Consider the following 26,676-nt stretch of genomic DNA (forward strand, 5'->3'; position numbering starts at 1 on the left):
CGGGGGCACTGACCCCGCACACGCAGCCGCACACCTGCGTGTGGTTTTCACACCGAGCCCTAGTTGACCCTCGGTCTCTGAGCAAAGGGCTGCTGAGACCCCACCCCACTCCCCACCCCCGTGGGACCCGAAACCCCCGCATCCTCAGGCTGCGGCAGTGTGCACAGACTTCCAACCACAGGTGGAGAACAGGTGCCAGTGTTCATGCAAAACCTGCAGGTCTGCGGCCGGTGCAGGTCCCACCCGTGCTGCTCGGGGTCCACTGCGCCCCATCCGGGCAGAAGGTCCCTGAGGCTGTGCAGACGAGGGAGCAGCAGGCCCACTCCGAGGCTGCCCTCAGCGGGCATCGGGGGCTCCTCAGGCCCGAACTGTTCACGCAGTGTCGTTCACGCTGAGCCAGGGCCGGAACGCCAGCCACCTGGGCCTGCTGCGTGGGTCACAGGGAGGCCCCCTGGCAGCGTGTCCCTGCCCCGACCCTCCCCGCAGGTTGCTGACCGGCCATGGGCAGCTGGCCACACTCCACCCCCTTGGTGGGGCCTACGCCCACTGAGCCCCCGGGCAGCCCCGAGGCCGGAGCGGTCTCGGGGACCCAGAGCCCGTCTGCTGCGAGGGCTTCCTCACCGGCTTGGCCCTCCCGTCACCGTGGCTCCGGGTCCGCTCTCCTGACAGGAGCGTTGAAGAGAGGGCCGTGCCCCTGCGTCAGGCCTGCAGGTCTGGCCTTTCGGGGTGAATGCACTTCAGCCTCCCGACTGAACACGGTCAGAAGCAGGAACTTTCGCTCTTACCACTCTCACTGTCTAATGCTTTTATTATCTCAACAGGTGTCCCAGTTGCCAGGTAACCTTTCTGGTTTCCAAATTGCGGACTAAGAATTTTAACAAGTAAAAACCTAAAGTGTACAAAACTGAACTTAGTTTGACCAAAACCAGGCTCCTTCCCTCACGAGAGAACTGAAGAAGCCCACGTGGTTCTGCCAAAGCTGCGCCCGTGTGGCAAGCGGGTGGTAAGCGAAGTCGCTATGACAGAGTGCGCCACACACAGGCGCCCCGGCAAGCTCGCGGCAGGTGTGGCTCTCGGCTCAGGTCGTTTGGAGCGGCCCCCAGGCACTTGACACAGGGACCTTCTGTCCTGGAACAGACTCGGCCTGCCAGCCCCTCCCACAGAAGAAAGCCTTCTGTCCAGCCCCTGCCAGAGCGCCGGGCGCTGCAGGAGTGCCAGGCAGGGACCGGGCACAGGCCGAACTCCGCAGGCAGGGCCGCGCAGCGCTAGGGGCTGAGGAGGACCGGCCTGTGCAGCTGGTACAGCGGGGTGCTCTTCCCTCGGCCGCCCTCCGGCTCCGAGGGCTCCATGACCAGCTTCGGGTCCACCTAGGGGACAGAGGGCACGTCAGGCTCGGCGCCCGGACACAGAGAGAGACAACACGGACACAGAAAGCTGGGTGCAGACAGAGTTGAGTGTTCCTATTGCACACTGTCTGCAGGACACCTCTCTGCTCTCCCAGCACTTGACCCTTCAGATCTGACTGGTCGCCTCTGCACTCACTGGATGCCCCTGCAACCCCTGCAGGTTTTCTAGCCCATCAGCCTCCGAACGCAGTCCTGCTCTTAGCTTCAAACAGCAGAGCCTGCAGGACAGGGCGCCGGCTCTGCCCCGCGGCCACCAAGCTGGCCCCAGGATGGGTCCCGAGGGCGCCGAGGAGGAGAGCTGGCCCTGGGCACAGAGCGTGGGCAGCCTGCCACCCGGTCTGGGAGGACACACACACTGAACAGCGGGAGGAGGAGGCAGCCCACCAGCAGCTTCATTTCCGAGAACGTTCCATCTCTAGAATTAAAGCGTAAGTGCGCCCCCCCAACCGCCGCCCCAGTCCCCGCAGCCACAGTTCATTCAGCTTTCCGGCCTCGCAGAGCGGGTGCATGTTGGCACCCGGGAAGGGCCCGGGCCACACTGCTGGGGGCTGAACCATGCCCCCGGGCGCACATGCTGAGGCTCCAGGCCCCCTGCGGCGCTGCCAGGAGGGGACCAGGGCCTGGCAAGGCTGTGCACCCTCACAAGAGGAAGACGTGGGGGTTTTTTCTCCTCGCCACACAGCAGGGCGGTGGCCCTCCACCCACCGGGAGCAGGGTCCGCACCAGAACCCAACCACGCCGGCCCCCGGACTGCGCTACGTGGGGACACTGTCCACAGCAGCCTGCCTGGCCCGTGCACCATGCCTCCCTCCCTCCTGCCCCCTGCCGCCAGCTGCTCGCTCACCTGGTCCCACTCGTACGGCCTCTCGTGCCACCTGGGGACGATCCTCTCTCTCGGCTTCAACCGACAGAACAAACTACAGTTTCGAGAAAGAGAATTAAGTCATCCTAGTGACAGGTCAGCGACCGAAAGCGTCGCCGTGGTCCTTCCGGAAATGTGGACCCCGCACTCAGCTGCAGCCGCCCTGAGTCCCCCTCCCCACTCCCTTGGACGCAGACACTGCAGGGAGGGTGCGGCTCCCCCTCAGCCGCCCGGAGGCCCTGGTCCCGGGGGCACCGACAGGCCCGGGACCGCCCACCCCGCGCACGGGGTCCACACGGGTCCACGCAGAAGCACTTGCACGGAGGACAGCGGGGAGAGTAAACTAAAGGAGCCCTTCCCACGGCGCCAGGATGGCGGCGCACCCTGAACGCCTTCCCCCAGTGCCCACAGCACTGCGACGCCCGCCCAGAGCAGAGCAGAAAGTCGCCCTGACGTCGGCACCACCTCTGGTCACGCAGCTCAGGTCACTGCAGCTCAGGACCTGGGCTGGGGAAGGAGCCGCCACAGGGAGCTGCGAGGCGGCCTGGGGGACCTCAGAGCCCCTGTTCTCCAGACCACGGGCCCTCCCCACCTCCTCTGAGCCAGCAGCTGAGCCTGGCCGTGGGGGGTCCAGCCAGGTCGCAGGGTCAAGATGCTCACTCTCATCCTCCTTCCTGGGAAGGTCAGGCTCCCAGCCGGCAGGTCCCTCCCTCCCCAGCCCCTAACTGCGGGAACCAGGCTCCCCGAGGCCCTGCCGTGCCCTCTCAAGGGTCCCTTTGTCCCGTTTTCCTCGAACGAGCCCACGTGAGGGTGCCCACGAGCGCCTGCCCGGGCCTAGGGCACACGGGGCAGGAGCGGCCGCTGCAGCGGCCGGAGCTGGGGCCTCCGGGGCATGGGGGGCGGAGGGACGCCAGGCATCGCGCACTCACCCCAGAAGTTTCTGCCGGGCGCGGTCCTGCAGCTGCGCCACGCGCTCCGGCCCAAGGCACCTGGACCCGTTGGGGTCGCTGCACACAAGCTTGTTGATGGCGGCCCTGAGAATGTTGATCTGTAGCAGATGCGACAGACACGCAGTCAGGGCCCACTGGACCGCACGCCACCCCGCCACTGAGCAGCTCAGGGGCAGCTGGGGTTCACGGCGCCAGCGGTGTGGCCTCTGGGCAGATCACGGAGACAACACAAGTCACGTCCACCGCCAGTGTAACTTCGGGGACAGTAACAAAGGGAAAGTTGAAAACAAGACAGTTTCTAGCTTTGGAGCCAGCACCCTTCCTGAACGAACCTCTCCCTTAAACTTCAGCCTGGTGCACTGCGGGCGGACCCCCTCCGGTCCACCCAGACCTCCCTCACCCCTGTCGCTGCGTGATGCCTGCAGGGGCCCGAGCAGCACATCACCCCAGGGCTTGCCACACCTGTTCTGGACACGGCCTTCCCAGAAGAGCAGCACAGACAGACGCACAGACGGACCCTGGCACTGCCCCGTGCTACCTGCACTCCATTCCCACGGCGCACCTGCCGCACCCAGGCTCCGACCGGGAGCGTCACAAGCGATGGCCCCCGGTTTCGTGCCTGCCCTTCCGTCCCAGGACCCCATCTGGGGTGGGCACCCCCTGGTGTCGCATCTCTCGTCTCCTCTGCTCTGCCGCTGCCTGTGGGCAGCTTCCCGCCTTGTTCTGAGTTCGGGCCAGGTGTTTGGGTTTGTGTGAGGTTCTTCTCCCGACCAGGTGGGGGTGACAGGGTCTGGGAAGGGCCCCACTGAGGTGCAGCGCATGCTCAGCATGTCAGGATCGTGGGGGGTCGGGGGGTTGGGGTTAGCCCTGCCCAGCTGCCCCACCGGGAAGCCTCTCCTCCCTCCCCCACTTGTCCCCAAGCCTGGTCCGTCCTCGGGGCAGGCGCCTGCAAGCACCACTGAGAATTCTGTGTGGAGACAGGTCTCCGCCTCCTACTTGCTCATCCAGCTGTTTACAACCTATGGACACATGGACGTCACTCCTACTACAGCTGCAGCCCCACTGACTGGCTTTCACTGCATCCTGGCTGCAGCCAGAGTGCTCCCTGATGTCTCCCTGGGACTCGCCCTGCCCCGGCTTCTGAGCCCGTCCTCACTTTCTGGCACGAGAAGCTCCAGGCTCACCCTGGCTTCTCCCTGCCCAGGCCCGGCCAGCATCACCACGAACTCCAGGAGCCTGCTCCCCTTTGCTGAGCAAGCCTACCAGAAACCAGTCTGGGACTTCCGGCCACGGCAGAGGCGTAGGGACACACACTGTGCCTCCTCGCACAACCAAAAGGAGAACAACAAATTTAAAAACAAAACACAACCAGAACTGTCCCCAAATCAAACTATGTGGCAGTCCTACAACCAAGGAGTTAAAGAAGAAACACTCATCCAAACAGGCAGGAGGGGCAGAGAGGACTCGTGGCAAAGTGGTGGCTGCAGGACTGGGCGGTCCCACATTCGCGTGCGGATACACCGGGAGGAACAACTGGGGAGAGACTGCACAACCCAGGGTCCCAGCGGGGAAATAAAGCCTCAGAACTCTGACTGAACACACCTGTGGGGGTGGAGGCGGCGGGGGGAGAAACTCCCAGCCTCACAGGAGAGTTCTAGAATGTACACAAACCACCACCCGGAAGTCAGCAACAGAAGGGCCCAATTTGATCGTGTGCAGCCACACACAGGTTTCGCGTGGACCAACACTGGCAGGGTCGCGCGGCAGGTGTGTGTTGACGCTCGCCCGCCCGCTCTGCGCCCCCGGCACTGCTCGCTGTCACCGTCTGGGGTTCAGCGGCTCTCACAGGTGTGCACAGGGGTCGAGAGGGTTTCGGTGGCCTCTTTCCAGCAACGTGTGACCTTGTGCACCGTCAGGCGCTCACTGCCACTGCGCTCTATTTAGCCGCCCGTCTCACACGCGGAGCCCTGGAGTTCCTGGCAGTCGCGGGCGCAAGGCCTCTGTCAGACCCGCAGGTGGCAAAGGCCCCCCCTGGCGCAGCCCACCGCCCCGCCCTCCGGCCCCCCACGGAGGGACCGTTCTTAAGTCCAACCGAGCCCGACTCGCCCGGTCTCTCTCACAGACCGAGCTTTCGCTGCCACACCCACAAGTGCACCGTCAAGTCCAAGGTCACACGGACCTTCTCCTGCTCGCACTTCTGGAAGTCCTACAGCTCACACTTTGCCACTGGGTCTGGTACCCAAGGAGCACTTTGAAGCCTGAAGCTCTTCCGCACGTGGAAGAGCAGTCGGCTCAAGTCAACAGGACCCGGCCCCACGGGACGGCCCTGTGCGGTCAGGCACCTCCCCCAGTGCTGCAGCCCCCTCCGTGCAGGGACAGCACCTCCGGGGACCTGGGGGAAGGCAGAGGCGCCCTGGAGCAGCACTCGTCACACCATGTGTGGTGAGGGTCAGCTAAACGAAGCTTCCCAGTGCCACAGAGCAGAAGCCCGAGTGCCTCGCTGTCGGCTTCGAGCTGTGAGACGCCAGTGCTCCCGCTGCCGGTTCTGAGGCCTCCCTCCCCAGCAGCGCGGGCCTCGGGCAGCAGGGCCGTTCGCACCGCCCTCGGCTCGGCCGGCCCACCTGTGCTCTGCCCTGGAGGACGGCGGGGCAGGACCCGGCCCTGCCTCCCTGACGTGAGCCAGCAACACGCGCCGCAGGCCTGCCTCGGGAGACCGGGTGAAGAGACCCACAGACGTCCAGGCGCTGGGCACACGCGTGCTCGTGGGAGGAGGGGTGTCCAGGCGGCACCCCCAAACCAGGAGCGGGGAGCACCTGCCACCCGGGGGCACGGCGGCCTCACCTCCACGACGTCCTCCACGCTGAACTGCACGTCGAACGGGAGCTCCATGTCGTGCTCCGGCAGGACGGGGGCGCCGGTGGCGGGGTTCCACCCCAGGCCGCAGAGGACCCCTGTGTAGCACTTCCCGGCACGATCGACCCTAAACGGAGAGTTGGAGGAGAGCTGCCACGCCAGAGTCGGCCGCCACCGCTGCAAAGGGGCAGGGCCCGAGCTCTGCGGCCCTACAACAGCAACTCATCCTGTTTTTTGTTTTCTCTGCCGGTTTTATATTAGAACAGAGTCTGCACAGTTACAAAGTAAATGTTTCTGCTGATCCGCTCTCTAGGGTCCTAACTGTGGCGGCAGCAGGCGTGTTTCTTCTGGGTGGTGTGGTTCTCTGCCCACCTCTGAGCTCTCCCCACGGCTGCCTTAGTGCGACGCCTGGACAAGAGTCCGCACGCACTCGTGACTCGTGCAAGGAGCCCGGCACTCAGAGAGAGCTCACGTGGCATTCGCACACCGTGCCGCCTGGAACAAGTGCGCACAGCTGCAGGCACACGGAGCGCCGGCGCCTGCCCCTCTCTCTCCAGCACGTCCCACCTCCTCCCGAGTTCCCCCGCCCACTCCACACAGCGAGGGGCAGCTCCCCCACACCCTCCACCTTGCTCCTTGCTCAGGGGCGTCTGTGGCCAACTCTGGCCTTTCGCACGCCAGGCCCTACAAGCCGAGGCCGGGCCTCCGCCGGCTCCCCCACGTGGTCTCGAGCCCGTGCTTGTGCCCCCGGCTCCCCTGTGGAAACCGCTCCACCCCAGCCCTTCCTGTGTCCTGGCACGAGTTCAAGTGGCCGTGCCGCAGCCCGTCACGGGCTCAACCAGTCACTGCAAGATGAGGAGAGAGATGTCAATGCTGAACACCTCTGAAAAGACTCTGCTCATTTTCTCTGACTCTTAATCGATCAGCTGAGACCTTCTCCCGTCGCCCAGATGGTAACATTTCAATGGAACAGTCTGGGCAGAACCAGTCTCCTTCTCAGTCCCAGAGACGCACAGACAGGCTGTTTTCTGAGATGGGGACTGGGGGGACCCCACGCTGCCTCCGCTCTGAGAGCAGACTCGGGACGGGATGTGCACACTCGGTTCGGCGGGGCGGGGGGCAGTCTCCTCACCAGGCGGCCCCGGCGGCTCTTTAGGCAGCGACACCCCTGCCGCCCCGTCTCTGACCAGGCGTGAGGCACCATTTCCCTCACACAGCCGGGAACCGGTCCGAGGCACAGCGGTGGCCTGGGCTCTCCGTGGTCAAAAACGCGCCGCCCCCCACCCCCGGGAGGCCCGGCCCAGAACCAACCCACACTAGGGCAGGGTGACAGCGACCAGAGCACGGCATTGGTGCCCTTCTGGGGGTTCTCACGTGAACCTGGGACACTCATCGCAGCCACGGAAACGTCCGGTCTCCCTCACGATGCACACCGCCTGCCTGCACCGGACACTGCAGGGACCTCGAGCGGGGCAGGACCACCCACTCCTGGGAACCCACCGGGCTGGGGCGGGGCCCACACACCAGGCCCGCCCCGCTGTCCGGAAGGCTGAGTGCTCCAGACCCGGGGGTTTAGAACGCGGATGACAGGACAGGGGCTTGCCCTGCAACCTGATGTTCTAGACCTGCCCAGATGAGCAAGCAAAAAACCCGAGTCTGCCAAAGGCGCGCCCGTCGAGGGGCAGGAAGCTGCTTGGGGCCTGTGGGCAGCGTCCATCAGCAGGGTGCCCAGCGGCAGGAGCTGTCAGGACGTCACGATGCTGCCACACCCTCAGGCCACCTGCAAAGACCGCTGCTCGGCCCCCTCGGTGCCCCGAGCCGCTGGCACATGCCAAGGGCTCTCCTGCCATGATGCCCGGCGTCCCCGGCTGTCCTGAGATGGGGACAGCCTTGTCCACAGAAGGGCCTCAGGTCCGGGAGGACACAGCGGGCCGAGCACGGGCCCACGCCCATCTGCTGCCGCCGCCTGCCCCCCAGGCTTGAGTGTCCCTTTCTTAACGTGCTGGACCCTCCCACTACCTGAAAGGACCCCCGAGTCCCTCTGCTCTGTGAGAACGTGGCACACACATCAAGACACGTCCTGCTGCAACACCAAGATGTAAACACCCACAAATGGCTCAGACCGGGAATCAGCACAGGGGGAGCCAATGGCAGCCTCCAAAGACAGAGACAAAGAGAGCGACACCGGTAGCCCCCACCCTGCCCGCTATCCCTCCAGGGGAGGCGGACACTTCCGGGGGAGAAGCAGGAGCTGCGGCCCTGCACCCGGAGCCCGGGAGGGGCCAACACCACGCTGATCGCAAGGCGTGCGCCTCAGGGGCTGGCCCTGACAGGCAACACGGCCTCCAGCGGGCTAACTCTCAGGACCCCCGCCACCAGGCAGGGGGAAGCACACAGGGCCCATGCAGAAGGAGGCTGGGGACACCCCTGGGGTGGGGGACACTGAGGCTCCAGCCCGACTCGGCCGCCGGGCCCGTCTTCTACCCACAGCGTGACAAAGGGCTGCTGAGGGTGACCGCCAGGCAGCCACAGCGACGGTGAAGATCCCCTTCGAATCCACTCACTTCATTTTTAACCATCCTGTCTGATAGGACCTCTGTGCTCTGAAAGATCCAAGCCCGCGGGTCGCCCACTTTCTGAGGCTGCGCCAGGCCCCTGTGGGCACCTCCCTGGCCCCGCTGCTCTCTGCACGCCCCTCCCACAGGGACGATCCCCTCGGGCTCTGATGCGGGCCCAACACGGACTGTGAGAGCAGGGTGGGACGGTGGCCAGCACAGAACAGCAGGCTGGGGTCGGGTGGGAGGGACTGAGGTGACGAGCAGAGTGTGGAGGGAGGCTGGGTGTCCGCGCCTCGCTGGGAAGCTCAGGAAGTCACACACAGAAGCGGGGGCGCCCGGCTGGGCAGGGACCACGGTCTCCGCAGAGGGTCATGCGGATCCCCTCCTGCGTCGTCAATGTTGACAGAACGTTCACCTTCAACCCTCACTGATCCTTCCTTCCTCTCTGGGAGTTCCCAAGCTGCCACCGACTGGGACAGGATGGTGACACACGGGGCCCGGGCAGCCTCCCACCGCAGGCCTCCACCTTGCAGGCGGCACCAAGAGGTGGGGCCCATGCGCAGGGCGCTGCGAGCTCACAGGGACAGGCCTGCAGCCTCTGCAACCGCACCTGCCCCGTGACCGGCCCGGGCCCCGTCTGCACCGCTGGCCGCAGGAGGCGCCTGGGTGAAAGGAAGGTGCTCACCCCGCATCTAACACCTCTTCACCCCCCGAGCCTCAAACACGGTTGCTACTGACCCCGCACATTAAAAACCCCACACAGTGAAGGGGAGGCCGAGTCTGGGCGAAGACCCACAGGCCCACGGGCCCGCTGATGCCTCCCGCGAGCTGTCTGCGCTGGCTCTTCAAGCCGTCACTGTCCCTACGAAGCTCTTCTTCTTGGAAGATGGCGTTACTAAGCACCAGCTACCCCAGAACTGCTGCCGTGTCTACAACTGAACTGGCTGCACCTCAGAGACTTAGGGAGGACGCACTCCTGCCCTCAAGAAGCGTCTGAAAGAAGAGAAGCTACGGCAGGAGCTGGGTTTGCTAGAAGCGGCCAGCGGCTGTCGGGGCCACCAGTGAGCAGTCTGCACGTGCCCCCTCCACCCTGGGCGACACCAGCTAGGAGAGGACCGCGCACAGAGACTGGCCTGCACCGCCGTCTCCGGGAGGGCTCGGGAGCCCGTGTTCTCGGAGGTGTGGGTCACGCCACTGTGGCACAGCCGGAGAAGCCAGACCCCGGAGGCCGGAGCCGGGAAGGGTGGGTCGGGGCCGGGCCCGTCCACACAGGCCGTCCGTGTCCTGTGCACCTTAAACGGACTTTGACGAAGAGGCAGTAAGAGTAAGAAACCCCTGTGCCTGTGAAAAAGGATACGGCGAGACAAAAATCTAAGAAGGAAATAAAACACACACGTATAAAGACAATGAAAATAAATATACTAAGCGTTTAAAAAGTGACCATGTTTGTTTGTTCGGAAAGGAAACTGAAGGCCAAGATGGAGGCCTCCTCGCACGACCAAGTTTAAGGACAAAGACGTAGAAACAGAACCCAACCCAACAGGAAACTGGACTGAACCGAAGTCCAACAACAACGAACCGTCCACCCAGACCGGAAGGAGGGGCGGAGTCGGAGGCCGGCAGGGAGCGGGCAGGGCGGGGAGAGGCGGTGGTGAGAAGAACCAGACGTGGGGAGGAATCGAGCAAACCCAGTGAGACTCGCAAGGCGCTGGCCGACCGCGGTCACACATTCTACACAGATAAACCAGCAGGTTGAAAAAGGGTCAACGAGACAGACCCACGAACCCGGAGCCCCAGCAGCAGGAAATAAACCCTAAAAGCGCCAACTGAACACAAAAACTTGTGGGGGTGGAGGTGCCAGTAGACTCCCAGCCTCACAGGAGAGTTCGCTGGAGAGACCCACAGGGTCCTCGCACGTACACAAGCCCGCCCATCCGGGAACCAGCACCAGAAAGGCCCAGTTTGCTTGTGGGAAGCAGCAGAGGGGACAGAAATCTGGGAGAGAGGGCAGCAAGGGCCATTGTTCCCTCTCCGACCCCTGCCCCACATAGTGTCACAACCCAGCAACTGAGTTGACCTGCCCTGGTGAACACCTAAGGCCCCGCCCCTCATACATAATAGGTGTGACCTAACCAAAAATGGCTCAATCACAAGAACAAATCAAAGCCCTAGAGCCAATACTTGTAAGCAATCAAGAGATAGCCAACCTATCAGATGCACAGTTCAAAGCGCATCCTGGTGATCAGGATGCTCATAGAACTGGTTGAATTTAGTCACAAATTAGATGAAGAAATGAAGGCTACACTAAGTGAAATGAAGGAAAATGCACAGGGAACCAATAGTGATGGAAAGGAAACTGGGACTCAAATCAAGGAAGTGGACCAGAAGGAAGAAAAAAATGACCACACAGAAAAATATGAAGAAACAAGAATTCAAAAAAATGAGGAGAGGCTTAGGAACCTCCAGGACATCTTTAAACGCTCCAACATCTGAATTATAGGGGTACCAGAAGGGGAAGAGGAACAGCAACAAGTGGAAAACTTATTTGAACAAATAATAAAGGAGAACTTCCCCAATCTGGCAAAGGAAATAGACTTCCAGGGAGTCCAGGAAGCTCAGAGAGTCCCAAAGAAGTTAGACCCAAGGAGGAACACACCAAGGCACATCATCATTACATTAGCCAAAATTAAAATGAAGGAGAGAATCCTAGAAGCAGCAAGAGATAAGGGGACAGTCACCTACACAAAGGACTTCCCATCAGACTGTCAGCTGATTTCTCAAAAGAGAACTTACAGGCAAGAAGGGGCTAGAAATAAGTATTCCAGTGAAATCCAAAGACCTACATCCAAGATTGCTCTATCCAGCAAAGCTTTCATTTAGAATAAAAGGACAGATAAAGTGCTTCTCAGATCAGGTCAAGTTCAAGGAGTTCATTATCACCAAGCCTTTACTATATGAAATGTTGAAGAGACTTATCTAAAAAAAAGAAGGTAAAAAATATAAACAGTGAATAGATAGCAAACTCACAGTTATTAACAACCCACCTAAAACAAAAGCAAACTAAGAGGACAGCTAGATCAGGAGCAGAGACACAGAAATGAAGATCACATGGAGGGTTAGCAACAGGGGAGTGGGAGAGGGAGAAGGGGGGAGAAGGTGCAGAAAATAAGTAGCATAGACGGTAGCATAGACGGTAGGTAGAAAATAGAAGGGGGAGGGAAAGAATAGCATGGGAAATACAGAATCTAAAAAACTTGAGACACGTGGTCATAAACTAAAGGGGGGGAGGTGGGTGGGTGGGGTGCGCAGGGTAAAGGGGAATGAAGAAAGGGGAATGGGACTTTATTGGCACAATCAATAAAATATATTAGAAAAAAAAGAAAAAAAACTGAGAGCCACACCTACAGCAGCGATGCCCCGTTTCCTGTCTCCTTCACCACGGCCCCCATGAGCTCCCATGGGACCCTGCGTGTCCCCTCACGAGCTCCCCAAGCCTCTGAGGGGGTCCGAGCACCGACACTCGCAGAGGCCCCGACGGCCCCCCAGCACAGGGCAGGGCCCGTCAGCAGTCAGGGCTGCATGGCCGCCCCCACTGGTCCCCATCTCACGACGACGCCTGCCAGTGCGCACCGTAGCTCCATCACCGGGGCAAACAGCATGCTGAGCAGGGCCGGCAGCCCGGGGATGTGCGGCAGCAGGGAGGTCTCTCTCAGCAGCAGGGTGGACCCTGTCGGATGGGAGGGGACTCAAGGCCTGTGGGCAGCTCACACTGCGCAGGCCCCCCACCCCGCCCCATGACCCCTCCTCCGCTGGCCTGGTCCCCCCACGGCCCAACTGCAAGGCAACCCCTGATGTCCATTCCCACAATGCCCTGCAGACAGAGGCCTCATCACCACGCTTAAGCTCAAGCCCGTCTCTCGGCTGCCTGGTCTGACCAGGACCAAGAACTTGGGCTCATCTCTTTGTAGCCCCAAACGGTGGAGCGAGGGCACAAGGGAGCACCCTTGTAAAGGGGGGGTGGCGGGGCTCCCTTCCTCACACCTGCCCCTGCCAGTCCTACGGGAGCCCGTCCAGAACTGCAGGACAGAGGGCGCCCAGTGACTGAGGCGGGGCGTGGAGGGGTGCAAGAGCCTGTGTGGACAAACAGCCCCACTCACCAGTTGCGTTGACAGAGAGGAACGCGGCCACCAGCACCCTCTGGTGGAGGTCCTCCGGGGTGTCGCTGATGGCCACCGAGTTGATGCTCTCCTTCTCGATCCAAACACGTCTGCAAGGTGCCGCAGAGAGCGCTGCAGTCCCGCAGGCTGCGTGTGCCGCCTGCCCCGCGGCAGATCCGCTTCAGAGATGCAGTCGCTGGCGCAAAGGCGGCAGCCAGCAGGGGAAACACAACCATCCACGTCCTCTGCACCCTTCCCCTCCTGGACAGCCCGCCACCCCTCCACCCCAGAGTCCTGCAGCTGCCCCAAGGGCCCCTCCCACCCGTGCCCTTGGGAGGCCTGCCACTCCCTGACTGCAAGCCCCACCCACCTGACAAGGCCCCAAGCTCCACCCCTCCCCAGACTCTGTCCCTGCTCCCAGCATGTGGTGGCCACGCCCGCATCCCAGGCAGGCTGACCCAGGGCCTGCAGAGGAAACCCAAGTGGGCGGACCCCACACCTCTCTGCCCAGGCCCTGAGCCCCACCCTGCACCCCCTTAGCCCCACGGGGACGCCACGCCCCAAAGCTGTGGGACAGCCTCACCAGCCTCTGCGTCCCCAACCCTGGACTTGGTGCGCAATAGCCTCTGAGGGGTGCTCCCTCCCGAGACCCTTGTACCCCAACATCCAGTGCGAATGCTGACGAGCTACAGACCCCGAGAGCTGTGGGAATGCAGGCTCTCCTCGGTCCGGTCTCGGCAGCCAGAGCGCTGTGTTTCTAGCCAGGAACCCCCCATCTGCTGGTCCCAGAGCACGGGGAGGCCAGGCGCTGCCCTGCCGCTGAAGGGACCACAGTCCAGCACACACGGCAAGTCGCTCCCCTAACCCCTTAGTGGCGCCCCCGCCCCCGGCACCAGCTCCGCAGCCTCTGTGCCCCCACCCGACCCTCTGCCATCCACGACACCTCCCGGAGCGGCCAGGTGGGCCACTGCCACCTGGCCCCCACCGCCTCCCCTGCATCCTCCAGGCCTCCACGTGTCTGGGAAGCCCCAGTGAGGGTGGTCGCAGGCCTCCCTGGGGCTGTCACAGCGCCCTGTGGCCCCGTCAAGACTCTTGCCCGCCAACTGGGTCGTTACCACTTCCTCTTGCAAACGCCACGCTGGACCCCCAACCCCCGGGAGGACCCCAACAGCACGCTGCTTCCTGCTGACCCCCAGGCCGTGTGCCGGGCACGGCAGGCAGCCCAGGGCGCTGAGGGACTAGTGATGGTCACAACAACAGAGAAGGGTCTGGGAAGAAAGGTGATGGCTGTCGGACGGGAGGGGGAGAGTGAGCCCCTGAGCCTCAGATCTGAACTAGGGGAGAAGCCGGAAGCAGCTGGAAAAGGCAGCACGCGCCCACAGGTCCAAGAGTGAGTCTGGTTTCTGACGAGCTGCGTGCCCTGGGAGCCCGTGTGGGCTGTACCTGAACTTGGAGACCCTGGTCAGGCTGTGGCACTTCAGCTCGTAGGGGTTGAAAGGTCCGTGCAGCACCACCTGTCCACACAAACACCGGGCATCACAGGGGGCCGGGGGGGGGCACAAGCACCACTCAACACTCATTCGAAAACCCAGTCGGCTGCTACGCTCAAAACGGGAAAAAGCTACACCTCAGCTGTCAGCCTTGGAGTCGGCAAGGAAGCGGTGCCTCGAAGAAGGGGCTTCTCTGGAATCAACGGCCCCACCAGCCTCTCCCCCCACACACGCTCCCCAGAGTCTGTTTACCACCGTGGTCCCCGACCAGCCTCTGGGGGACGCGCCAGCCAGCCCTCCACTGCCTCTATCTCCGAGACACGAGCCACCTGTCCCGGCGCCTCTCCACGGTGAACCCCAGCACAGAGACCGGGAGGCCAGGCGTGAGCGCGGCCCGCACGGGGCACGGGCAGAGTGAGCCGAGGTCGGTACCTTGTGGCTCGGGGCCCCCAGCTTATTGGACGAGAAGCTGTCCAGCAAGACCCGGATCAGGTGCTTCTCCTCGTCCGTCCCCGGGGACGGCGTGCACACGTCTGTCACGCTTCCTGCCGCTTTGGAAAAGAGGCTCGTGAGCACTTCATGGCTTTGCTGAAGAAAGGGAGAAAAGTTCCTTTCACTAAAAAAAGCAAAACAAAACAAAACCGGGCCTCCCCGAGCGTTCGTCAGTAGAGGAGTGGATGAGACAACTATGGAATATCTGCACAACGGGGCGTCGCTCAACCACAAAAAGACAAGTTTTACTCTGCAACAGCACGGAAGGGCCCGGAGAACACGCGGCTGAGAGAGATGAGCCGGTCGGGGAAAGACAGATGCCACGTGGTCTCCCTCCCGTGTGGGAGCTAACGAACAAACTGAAGTGACGAGCAAAACGCAGACAAGCCTGCAGACGGAGGGCAGGTGACAGCTGTCCCAGCGCCGACGGAGGGCAGGGCGGGGCACGGAGGGACCGAGCAGGAAGGAGGAAGGACTCACGGACTCGGACAACAGTGCGGGGACTGCGGGGGGGGGGGGGGGCAGGAGGACTAAATGGTAACGGGAAATAATACGATGAAGACTTAAAGTCTGTACTAAAAGCCCTTTATTCCAAAGTAACGGAAGTAATTCTCAGGCGTGACCTCTTCCTTAGCTGACCTCCGGTGACTTAGATATAGCAGGAGATGAGTGTACCAAGCACATCCGAAACGCAAACCAGAGTCCAGCGGGCTTCCTAAGGGCTCCCTGCACTGCCTTCAGCCCCACTCAGCCATCGGGGACCGAGAGTGAGGAACGTCCTTAGGGACCTTCGTAAACATGCCCTGGCTGCACCTGAGGACTGTGCCCCGGACCCAGAAGTGCGCAGCTCCCCCACTCGTCTGGCCACCCGCCGAGCCCAGCGGCCTCCACAGGGACATCTCAGAGCCCGGACCAAGAAAAACCGCTGCAGAGGTGATTCTGAAAGCAAGGGCTCGAAGACGTTTCCAAACATCTGAAGCGCCAATGACAAACCTTGTATTAAGCACCTACTACGCTGGGGAGACGAGCTGAAAACGCGTCAGAAAGGCCTCCCCAAACGGAGAGGTTTTCACACAGAGTCTCCACCGCAGGGAAAAACAGCTTCCTGGCAGCAAACCCGCACTCACGCCTGCCCCACCATCCCGCCCCCACCCGAGCCAGGGCCCCGTCCCCACGCACCCGGGACTCGTAGCACTCCTCCGCCAGCTCGGCGTGGCCCTCGGCGATGAGCACGTCCCTGACGTTGGTGACGTCCTGAGGCCCCGAGGACAGGTAGACGTCCACATGCAGGACACCGTGCACCACGGAGAAGACCTTGACGAGCAGCACGCGGCCGCGGACCAGGGCGGCGAAGCGCCGGCCCGCCCGGTTGCTCCAGTGCTCCCCGCACACCAGCGACTGGGCAGAGGGGCGCAGCCTGCAGACTCTGAACTCCAGCGCCTGCAGGCAGAGGGCAGGGCCCACCAGTTGTGCAGGAGCCACAGCCAGGGCCGCCCTGCGCTTCCCAGTGAGCCCCCCACCGCGATCGACCCACCCGGGCTGGCAGAGCTCAGGCGGGGCACCTGCCGCTGTGCCCAGCAACCCTGCCCCGTCCGCGCCCCGCAGGGAGGCTCCGCGGCCATGAGGCTCCAACCCACCCAGACTCTGTCTGCTTCCACGGGCCCAGACACCTCTCAGGGCGTGCGCAGCCCCCCATGGGTTCCCACTCACCCCAAAACCACGCTGGCGGAAGTACGTCCAGCAGTGCAAGTTTTGAGAAAGAGTGCAAACCCAACATGGCGAGCATGATAAACAGGTGCCCCCCCCCCCCCGCCAGGACCAGCCAGCGCTGCCCCGCACAGGAGCCCACCCACCACACCTGGAACGGGAGCCCCAGGAGGTGGCAGGGGATCTCCATCAGAAGGTCCAGGGCCACGTGGGACTTGTTCCCGTAGTCTACAAAAAACACCTAGCGGGCGGAGACAGGGCCCAGGTCAGTGGACGCAGGCCGCCACTGCAGGACGGATCTCCTCGCCCCGACAGCTTTTCTGACCGAGTCTGCGCCATATTTAATTTCCACTTCAAGTTAGGGAGGGCCCTGCGTGGCCTGTGCTGGCCCGTCCGGCCCGAGGCACGGTGGGCAGGCGCACCTCGGCAGAGCCCCCAGACACGTAGAGGATCTGTGCTCGGAAGTAGCACGGCTCGTCAGCGTCAGTGAAGGGCGCCAGGCAGACCAGGTCTGGGTGCGGGTGGACGGCCAAGGGCATCAGCTTCAGGCGGTTTATCTCAGCACTGAGCTTCTTCAGAATCGCTGCGTTCTTCTCGTCCATCCTGTACCCCCAGAAGTGCCCCACTTCAACCACCTAGAGAGGAGGGGGCGGCAGAGGTGAAGGCACCGCCCCAACCCCCACAGCCACCCACTCTTCAACCAGCCCCCAGGGCTCTTAACAGGTGCGCCTGACCCTCCCCGGAGGTGGTGCCTGGGAGGGGCAGGAGGAACAGTGCAGAGCAGGCTGGGGCTTCCAGGGTCCCAGACCCCAGCTCTCCACGGGGCGGCTCCCGCTGACGTGCAGCCGCAGATTCACAGGAAGCACAACTGCACTTCGGCTGACACGTCGCCTCACCAGCCCTGGCTGGGCCGGCAGGCTGAGCGCTGGCCTGCAAACCAGAGGGTCCCCAGCTCGATTCCCGGTCAGGGCACAGGCCCGGGCTGCAGGCCAGACAACCACACACTGATGCTTCTCTCCTTCTCCTCCTCCATCCCTTCCCCTCTCTCCAGAAGTAAATAAAGTCTTTAACAAATGTTTATTTCCTTTATACCCTAAAGAAGAATGGAGCCAATGCTAATTTTGTGGACACAAATTGAATTATACAGGCATATGCTATTATGCCAATTAATATTTTTACACACATCTGTGACTAAAACTGATTCTTGGTGTTTTAAACGACCTAACAATTCCAGACTTCAACCCCGAATCCAGAGTGAATACCTGTGCTTCCCCTGGCGTCCCAGCTGCACCCCCTCCCCAGCACAGCGGTGCCCGCCCCCCCTCGCTGACCCGCACCCACGCAGGACCCCAGGAGCCGCAGCGCCGGCTCAGCCTCCTACCTCAGTGACGTCGACGGTCAGCAGGAGGTCTGAAACCAGGGGCCTGTCTAGTGCGTTGAATGACACTTGGACAGGGTCCACAGTCTGCTTCTGGAAGTCCACACTCACTCTGTGTGACGTGGTTTTGGGGAAAAGAGTGAAAGTCTAGTGTTGCGAAGAAAACACGTTCACGTGTGTGAACTGCCTGGGAGCCCCACCATCCCTCTGAGACAGGAACCTTCTACTCAAACGCCCACACCGGGGGCGGCAACTTGGATCTCATTTCATACCCGAGTTTCTGGGGGCTTCCTGAGATGCACCCAACAGTCCCACACTCTCCAGGAACGTATTCTGGTCAAGACACTGACAGATCTCTATTTTCGAGGGTACAAATTCTATATCTACAATCAGCAATGTTTTCTGACTCGTGGTTCCGGAGGTGAGTGACTCTGATGCTTGGAAAACTACAAGAACCCACACCTGGTTCTCGTTACCACATCAGGTTCAATGTTACTAGAAAACACACACACGACTTTCTAAAAAGCCCACGAAACAACGCTCATCCTCTCAAGCAGTGAGAGTGACTGCTCAAGTCCAAGAACACAAAACCCAAGTTTGGTGGAAATGAGAGTTCCCCTTCCTGCCGCTCCTACTCCAACAGGAAGGGGAGGAAGTACAACGAGGATCCGGGCCCTGCTCTGCCCCCACTTCCCCGGGGGTTCATGAGGCGGGAGTGACCTGGGCAGGCTGCCCAGCTGTCTCGCAGCTCAAACGCATCTCAAAGAGGAAAGGACAGGGGAGACCCCTGCCTGCGACAGTGTGAGAACAGGACCGAAAGGCAAAGGGACGAAACTGAAGGGTGATGTGATCTGGTCCCAAGGAAGAAACTCTGCACCTGACGGCAGCTGCCAGGTGACCAGGGCCCCAGTCGGGCGCCCACACCCGGCAGCAGGCGCACCCCTCACCCCGACGGGGGCCAGGGAAGGGCGGGCCTGTGCAGGCAGCAGCCAGGGGCTGCCACGCACCCCACTGCCCGCCCCCGTCTGCGGACAGAGCTCATCTGTTTGCCCAGGAGGGGGACAGGGACAGCCATCGGGGGGAGGAGGAGGGGACCCAAGGCCCTCTCGGCTGCCCAGTGCAACAGGCCGGCTCTGCTGCACCGAGGCGGCTCAGCACGTGCGGGGGACCCGGACAGACGTCCCCGAGGCAGGGGACAGCGCAGGGTGTGCTCTGAGGCCGCACTGCCGATACTGGCCAGTGTCTGGCTCCTGGTTGCCAGCAAACGCCTTTTACTGCTCAAGTAGAATAAATAAATAGCAAACCAGGCAGGGAGGAGGAAGGAGACAGGACTCACACGCGACCTCGGCAGTCCCGAGCCTGGTGTGATAATATCGCCGGTGTTCCAACATCACAAGAAACACTGTGTTAGCAAGAAAGGAGGGAGCCCTTGAAATTCTGTGTAGCGTTTCCACTGTCTGCGAAAGAAGGCCTTGAAACTGTGATTTCATCCCAGGGCCTGAGTGCGGGAGAGGGTCCCCGGTGCCCAAAGAAGGAGCCCATGAATCAGCTTTGGTTAACTGCCCACCTCTGGTCACTACCTGTTTTCCGACGGAGTCCCTGATGCTCACAGAAAGAGCCCATCAATAACCCTGGAAAGTGCCCCAGTTTTGATTAACTGCCTCCTGTCACGTGTCTGTTTTACAGCAAGATGAACAAATGGGGCCTGGAGCAAGGTAAGAATTTGGGCTGACGGACCCCACGCACACCTGAGTCTGGGGCGTCGCTTTCCCCCAGGAAAGCTGGCACCCACCGCATTTACCCGTTAATCAGTACGTAACTCTTCCCTCCTATCCCTCCAACTCTGAGTCTTCAGAACAAAGGACTCGTGCGCTTCTCCCTCTCTCTCGGGCGCTCCTGGCTCTGCGGCCACTGGGCCTAGGGCCACCCGGCCTCAGGCTGCCCAGGGGCTGGCCACCCTGGCCTTCAGCTGCTCTGGCTTTTGCCACCCTGCTTTGCCCTGAAACCCTGGCTTTCACCACCCACTCTGCTGAGTCCTGTTCTCTTCCGTGGGAACAGGCCACTGACAAACGGACTACACGCTAACACCTGTGCTGATCTGTGATTTTACACGTGTCAGCAAGAACCAGTCTCTTCCGCCAACGCCTCCGGAGACCACCGGGCAGACGAGAGCGTGCTCCACAGCCCCGTCGTCCGGGCAGGCACCCACACCCACGAGGAACCGTCACACCACACCCGTCGGAAGGGCCACGAGGATGCGGGGAGAAGGCAGAATAAACTGGTGCAGCCAGAGGGGTGGCAGTGTGGCGGGCCCTCGAAACTTTGGAACGGAGCGACCTATGACCCAGCAGTCCGTCTGCTGGGTGTTTAGCCAAAGGAAGTGGAAACACTAATTGGAAGCGGTTTCCACAGCCCCACGTTCACGCCGTCAAGGCAGGGACGCAGCCCAGGTGCACGTCAACAGGTGCACGGGGAAGGGAGCCGTGCTGCACGCGTGCTACTCCACCCCGGAAACACGAGGGGCCCTGCCACTGGGTGCGTGGACGGCTGTGAAGGCCGCGTGCTGTGTGGAGCAGCACAGAGCAGGGCGGGTGAGTGCCAGGGGACCCCACTCAGCACGCGTGGGGTCGGAGACAGGGCAGACAGAAAACCGGACTCGTGGGGGGAGAGACGGGGCTTGGGGGGGGGCACAGGGGGAAGTGGAGGAAGTGCCGAGGAGACACCAACACACAGTCCCCAAGACCCTAGGTCCCCACGCAGGGACCTCAGCAGCACTGCAGCAGGCGCAGGCCAGGCCTGAGGATCTGTCCCAAGAGCTCCAATCCCAGGGAGTAAAGTCTGTTCCTCTCCCCCCACCCCCCCCACCCCCCCGGCATCCAGGAGGCCGGGTGTCAGCAAGCCTCTCACGGTAACCACCTGACGGCACACGCGCGCCAAAGCGGCGCGCCGCACGCACACAGGGAGGCGTTCTCAGGAAACCCGGGGCGGGGCGTGAACGAGCAGCGTGCCCAAGCACACGGACCGAGGGGACGGGCCGCCAGGCTCAAAGACGGCACCGCCCGGCCTCACAGCCAGGGCTCTCGGCCGAAGCGAGGTCGGTGGCTTGAAAACGCTGAGCGCGAGGAGGCAGCGGCACGGCCCCAGCCCGCCTCCCTCCGAAATACCTGGTGCTCCGGAGCCTCGCGGCGGCCCCCCCGAGCAGCCTGCCTTCGATCTCCTCTGCCGAGTGCACACTCAGTTCAAGCGGCACTTTGAGCTGAGACATCTTGATGGCCAGGTGCACGGCAGGAAGAGTCTTGAATCTCTCTGTCGGGTTCCGGGAAAACTCCACGAAGGCTCTGCCCGCAACACAAGTCCGGTACACAGTTAGCAAGCACCCAAAAAAAGAACTAAGTACGTACTAAATTCTCTCAAGATTAGAAATGCTCACTCGCACCTCTCCTGAAAACATCAGTACTCTCAATTCACTCAAAGAAATAAAAATTGTCACGTCGTATCATTTAAACTACTATCAGGTATAGTTCTTCACCCTGACTAGTGTGGCTCAGTGAGTTGGGCATCATCTTGCAAACCAAAGGGTCACCGGTTCAATTCCCAGTCAGGGCACATGCCTGGGTTGCAGACCAGGTCCCCAGTTGGGGGCGCATGAGACGCAACCACATATGGATGTTTGTCTCTTTCTCCCTGCCTTCCCCCTCTCTAAAAATAAATACATGAAACCTTTTTACAAAGCATCATTCTACGTGACCTGAAGAGTAAACTGAGTTCGAACGGGATTGTCTGTTAAGAAATCTTCACTGTCACAATGAGAACAGAATGGCAGGTTTTGTGATTTTCTTTCTGTTTCATTGTAAAACAAAACGCAGTAAGAGGAAACTGCCCACAGGAGCCCTGGGCGATCTCTTCCGTGACCTCCAAACACCGGGTCTGTCTGAGCGGGGCTGATCGCCGGCCCCTCCACCCTCCCCAAGCTCACCCCAGTTCGTCTCTGAGTGTCCAGCGCCCCTGGGTCAGAACGTCAGCTCCCCAAGCCAGACTGTCAGGAAGCGTGCGACCCCCGCGTCAGCCTGGGGCGGCCATCCCAGAGCCCTCCAGGCGCCAGACCAGCAGCCCCAGCTGCCCCTCCAGAGGGTCGGCAGCTGAACGAGAGCGACTGCCGCTGGCAGCGGAGAGGCCCGGCTCCCAGAGGGGACTGCGGACGGCAGCCCACAGGCAGGCCACGCCCACACGCGCTGGGCTTTCGGGGCGCTCCCATAACCGTGGAAACCGCTCTCCAGCTTCTGCGCTTGTGGCTGGGCGCAGAAATGTGCCACTTACTTCGCCCCCTCGAACACGATGGACTTGACCTGGCCGCACTGCCTGAAGAAGGACTGCAGCTGCTTGTGGTAGAGGAAGCCGTAGGGCGGGACACGCTTCAGCTGCAGAACAGGGCGGCCGTCAGAGCGCCCGCCACTCAGGCCACGCGGGCCACGCTGACCTGGGGGCCGATCTGGGGGTATGGGGCGCAGAGACTGGGAACTTCTACATCAGAATTAGATTTAACAGTAAACATGTGTTACACAAAGCCTAATGCTCCCATTAAAACTGCCCAAAAGTCCAGTCCAGAGAGATCAGCACTTGCCCAGGGAGGCCAGAAGGAAACCCTCCCCCCACCGGCCCACCTGAGCAGGTGAGTGCATCCTGTCCCCCCTCCCCCGCCACTCCCACCTCTGCAGTTCGGGTTCCAAGCTCCGGCCTGAACAGGAGCCCCGCCCCTGGACCAGGGCCCAACCCTCACAGACCCACTGCAGCCAGAGTGAGGCCAGGGGCCTGAGTGCAAACCCCGTCCTGCTGAGGGTCCGGAGGCAGGTTAGGGGGTCACCCTCCCACTCAGAAGCCACAAAACAGAGTGGGGGGACAGTGAGTCCCCACACGGAGGTCAGTGTGGGGCTCAGGCATCAACACTGAGCACCTGGCCCAGGGCTGCTCAGCCAGTGCTGGGGAGATTCTGGATGCCTCTGGCTCCCAGAATGCACCCTGTCGGTAGTGACCAGGGGCTGCAGTGGGCATGAGGATACAAGAGGCCAGCACCCCGCAGTGCCCAGGTGAGGGACCAGGCCAGGCCAAAGGCTGGCCCCCCACGACCACCCGGAAGGTCCTGATGGATGAGGCCCCAGCTCCTGTCCCTGCCCCAAGCCCCCGGGCCACGCTCTCTCAGCAGCCATCCCCTCATCGGCTCCGCTGCCTCCTGCCAGCGGTGGTGGCAATGGCGACAGGAAGAGCTGGCAGGGCCTGCACATTCACGTCGTGCCAGGAACTAGACCAAGCCCCCCACAGCCCCTCAGCAGAGGGAGGCTCATCCCAGAACCAGGGGCCCAGGAAGTCCAGTCCCCAGCTGTGCACCCCACGGTGGCCGTGGGCACAGCTCTCCTGCAGGCCGACCAGCAGAGTCACCCAGCACCCGCGCTGGTTAAGTGCTGTTTCCAGGCCACACCTACTCATTCAAAACTGGGCCCCGAGTGTGAGTGGCACTCTGGTCTGGGGCTGCGTGTGGACTGCGGGGCCTGATGGCCACCCAGCCCATCCACTTTGCGTGAGGCACTGTGGTGGGTCTGCAAAACGGGCCCAGACCCACGGAAAACACCCGCCCCCTGCAAAGCCGCACGCGGCATCCGGCTGTGGCGCCACGAGCGCACCGCTCCTTGGGGCTCCCGGCCAGGCCCATGAGGGCAGGTGAGGGGCGAGTGGGGTCGGGGCCCTCCGGGCACGGGTGGCCTGCCCCCACCTACCACGATGGTCGTCTTGGGGTCCTTGCCGGCCAGCTCCCTCACTGCCATCTCCTCGTCTGGCTGCCCAAACGTGAAGTAGTTGGGGTAGAAAGCGCCTGCCAGTACAACCTAGAGGAGAAAGACTATTCATGAAGCAACCGCGCCACCTTGTCGCTGCTTCCCGGGGGGACGGAGCGTAGATTATGGAAAGTGTGTTTGTGTTCGGGCACCAGGCCTGCTCCCCCTCCAGCAGAGTCACGGTTCTGGTCACTCTTCCACAGCAGACACACGCTGGCCTGAGCTCTCCTCGAGGGGCTTGGCTGCCGCACCCACAGTGGGGCCCTGCGGGCAGTGGGGACTCCTGCTTCCCTGCGGCCCTTGCCCAGGGCTGGACCGGGCACCTGGGTCTGCACAGGGCCCCTCCTTCAGTAACCACGTGCCCCCGAAGCGCAGGCCGGTCCAAAGGCGGTCTGATGTCCAGGTCGCCCGGACACGGCTCCGGCCACCGCTGCCACGGTGCCTGGGCACGCAGATGTCCTCGAGGACCCTTCAGGACGCACTTCCCTCGACCAGTCCCTGCGAGTCCCCCCGCCTGCCCCCGGTCCTCGGCCCCTGCAGTGGCACGGCTCTGAGGGCAGCAGCTGCCTCCCGCACTCTCCGCCGAGTGAGACTGGGAGCCTGTTCACTACCGGAGAAGCCACACCGAAGGCTCGGTCCTGAGTGTCTCCACTACCACTGCACAGCGGCACTGGGAGGGAGGCGGCGGGCCCCGTGCACGGCCGCGCCGACACACAGACGGCGCGCACACACCTGCAGGATGAACCGCTGCTTGTACGTGAACTCCTGGTCCAGGACGGGCCGCTGGGAGCCGACGTTCATGTTGAACTGTGAGACCCGACTCTTCAGCTCCTCGTAGAGCTCGGCCACCTGAGGCAGACACAGGGCAGGTGGTGGCTCAGAGCACCCGTGCGCTCAGAGCCGGGCGGACACCGTGCACCGCTCCTCCTGGGGGGTGTTGCTGGGCTTACAGCCACTTCCCGGGAGCCCGCCTGATGAGAGAACGAAAGACTGGCGCAGGACAGTGTGGGCGGAGCACGCGGGACACACGCTCTCTCCACGCCACGGTCCCAGGGCCCCAATGCACAGAAACGAGCACAGCCCACGCGCAGGGGGAGGGGCGGGGGAGGGGGCAGGGGAGGGGCGGGGCCGGGGACAGGAGCCGTGGCCAAGTCCTCTGCTCTGCGCCCCCAACCGGGTCAAAACTTCCACTGCGAGCGCCCACTGACGAAGCGGCCAGCAGCACCCAGGGGGCCCCACGGTCCCAGCACGGGAGTCCCTCGCCGCAGTGCAGCTGCTCCACAAACACCGCCCGGCACCCAGGTGCACACACAGAACACGCTGCGGCTGCTGGCCGTCAGTGCAGTGTCTGCAAAGCCCCTCGATAAACTACACGGAGTAACACAATCAAACCTCATGAGCAACCACTGCTGCTGGGACCAGCGCCAGAGACAGGGAGGTGGGGTGGGGGGAGGGGCGGTGGGGGGAGGCCACAGAGCCCCCCGCGGCTGCAGGCATGCGTGCCCTCCAGGGAGAAACCAAGGGGACCCTCAAGTCCCTGTGCAAGTCCCTTACTCTGACCAAATACAGCAGCAACAGAACCAACAACAAAATAAAACATCTCAAAGCAGGTCTCTCTCCCTGGGGACTCAGACGCTCTTCTGAAGCGCCTGGCACAGAGGAGGGTGAGACGCTGCAGAGGCTACGGCCGGGCCGCTCACACGAGCCCGCCCGCGGGGCCCAGGCGCGCACAGCGCACCCGCGGCTTCACGCAGAACACTGAACCAATAAAAAGCAAAACTCAATTAAAAATTTCTACCTTTCCCCTCCCCCAAAAACCTGCAGAGTGAAGTCAAACCAAGAGAAAGCCTCTGAAAACGCAACAAACAGCCCAGGCCCCCGGGGAGTGCGGGTGCAGGGGGTGCAGGACTGACCCGGCGGCCAGGCTGTCCCCCTGCACTGCCCAGGGCTCTGGGGTGTCCTGCCTCCTCAGAGTGTCTCTGTCTGGGAGCGGCCCAGGACACGACCGTGTCACCTACGGAGGCTGCGGGCCTTGGGCCATGCAGCCTCCGGGTGACCTCTGGAGGGGCTACAAACTGAGTAACTGAAGCCACAGAACCCACCCACACAAGCCGGACCCCAAGGCCCGGTCGGCAGCAGGTGGCTCTGTTGACACACCGGGGCTGGGAGAGCGTGTGGAGCCACGGGACCCGCTGGGAGGAGACAGCGGGGCCCTGTCCCCCGGCCCCCCCCCCCCGACTCCTCCCCACAGGCCTTTCCCTGGGCTGCTGGGGCTCCGCATCCTGTAGCTACACTGGCCCACAGCACAAGGACAGCGGCTCCGCCGAGTTCTGTGGGTCTTTCCAGCCAATCGCTGGACCCAGGGGGCTGCTCTCAGGACACCTCCCAGCACACACATCTGATAAAAGGGCCATGAGCACCCAACCCTCAGAATGAGAAAGAGGGCCCTTAAAACATTCGAAATTCCGGGGCTCCTAATTATAAGGGTGTGTGACTGTGCTCGGTGCTACGCAAACAAGTAACTGCACGGGAGTTGTCTGGAGTACGTACTGTCCTGCGTCAACACTCGTGTTTGTAAGTTACCGTGTAAGCGCAGCACACACTCAAGTGCTGCCGAGGCCGCAAACAGGACACACTTCCCAGCATACTCACCGCTCCCCAGGCGTTGCAACTCACCTCTCTAATCCTCTTGATCTGAATGTAATTTAACCGTCCCCAGTCAAGTTCATCCTTTAAGTACATAGAAGCACCACACTCAGTACAACGTAGCAAGTCAGAGCTGCGCTGGCTGCTGTAACATGTACAACAACTCGTCCAAAAAGACACAGCAAGAGGCACACACGCCAACCGAACCAGCGCACGGCCAACGTGCTGGGAGGCAGCCCTGCAGGGGACGGGCCCCACCAGACAGGCCTGCCGACCAGTGTCTCCACCTCATCAGCTCAGAACAAGCCTGACCCAAACTCGGGCAGGGAGCTCACAGACTGAGCTGCTTACA

At 62.2% G+C, this 26,676-nt stretch overlaps 1 protein-coding gene across 1 annotated transcript in view; it reads right to left on the reverse strand.

Annotated features, from left to right (window-relative positions):
• Positions 1 to 808: 808 nt before the first annotated feature.
• The window catches only part of TDRD9 (tudor domain containing 9), a 51,787-nt gene continuing 25,919 nt past the window's right edge, over positions 809 to 26,676 (reverse strand). Inside the window, exons 19-35 of the mRNA XM_053665985.1 lie at positions 26,355 to 26,408; positions 24,411 to 24,527; positions 23,622 to 23,729; positions 22,171 to 22,271; positions 21,018 to 21,191; positions 17,857 to 17,965; positions 16,898 to 17,110; positions 16,627 to 16,716; positions 15,948 to 16,208; positions 14,709 to 14,864; positions 14,230 to 14,300; positions 12,787 to 12,896; positions 12,260 to 12,356; positions 6,060 to 6,198; positions 3,198 to 3,316; positions 2,251 to 2,323; positions 809 to 1,367 (exon numbers count right to left, since the gene is read on the reverse strand). Of these exons, the coding sequence (XP_053521960.1) occupies positions 1,266 to 1,367; positions 2,251 to 2,323; positions 3,198 to 3,316; positions 6,060 to 6,198; positions 12,260 to 12,356; positions 12,787 to 12,896; positions 14,230 to 14,300; positions 14,709 to 14,864; positions 15,948 to 16,208; positions 16,627 to 16,716; positions 16,898 to 17,110; positions 17,857 to 17,965; positions 21,018 to 21,191; positions 22,171 to 22,271; positions 23,622 to 23,729; positions 24,411 to 24,527; positions 26,355 to 26,408 (2,094 nt within the window). The 3' untranslated portion in view covers positions 809 to 1,265. The remainder of the gene's footprint in view (positions 1,368 to 2,250; positions 2,324 to 3,197; positions 3,317 to 6,059; positions 6,199 to 12,259; positions 12,357 to 12,786; positions 12,897 to 14,229; positions 14,301 to 14,708; positions 14,865 to 15,947; positions 16,209 to 16,626; positions 16,717 to 16,897; positions 17,111 to 17,856; positions 17,966 to 21,017; positions 21,192 to 22,170; positions 22,272 to 23,621; positions 23,730 to 24,410; positions 24,528 to 26,354; positions 26,409 to 26,676) is intronic.

This window comes from Artibeus jamaicensis, unplaced genomic scaffold, assembly GCF_021234435.1.
Source record: "Artibeus jamaicensis isolate MK-2021 breed Jamaican fruit bat unplaced genomic scaffold, CSHL_Jam_final contig_444, whole genome shotgun sequence".
In the NCBI taxonomy this organism is placed as follows: Eukaryota; Metazoa; Chordata; class Mammalia; order Chiroptera; family Phyllostomidae; genus Artibeus; species Artibeus jamaicensis.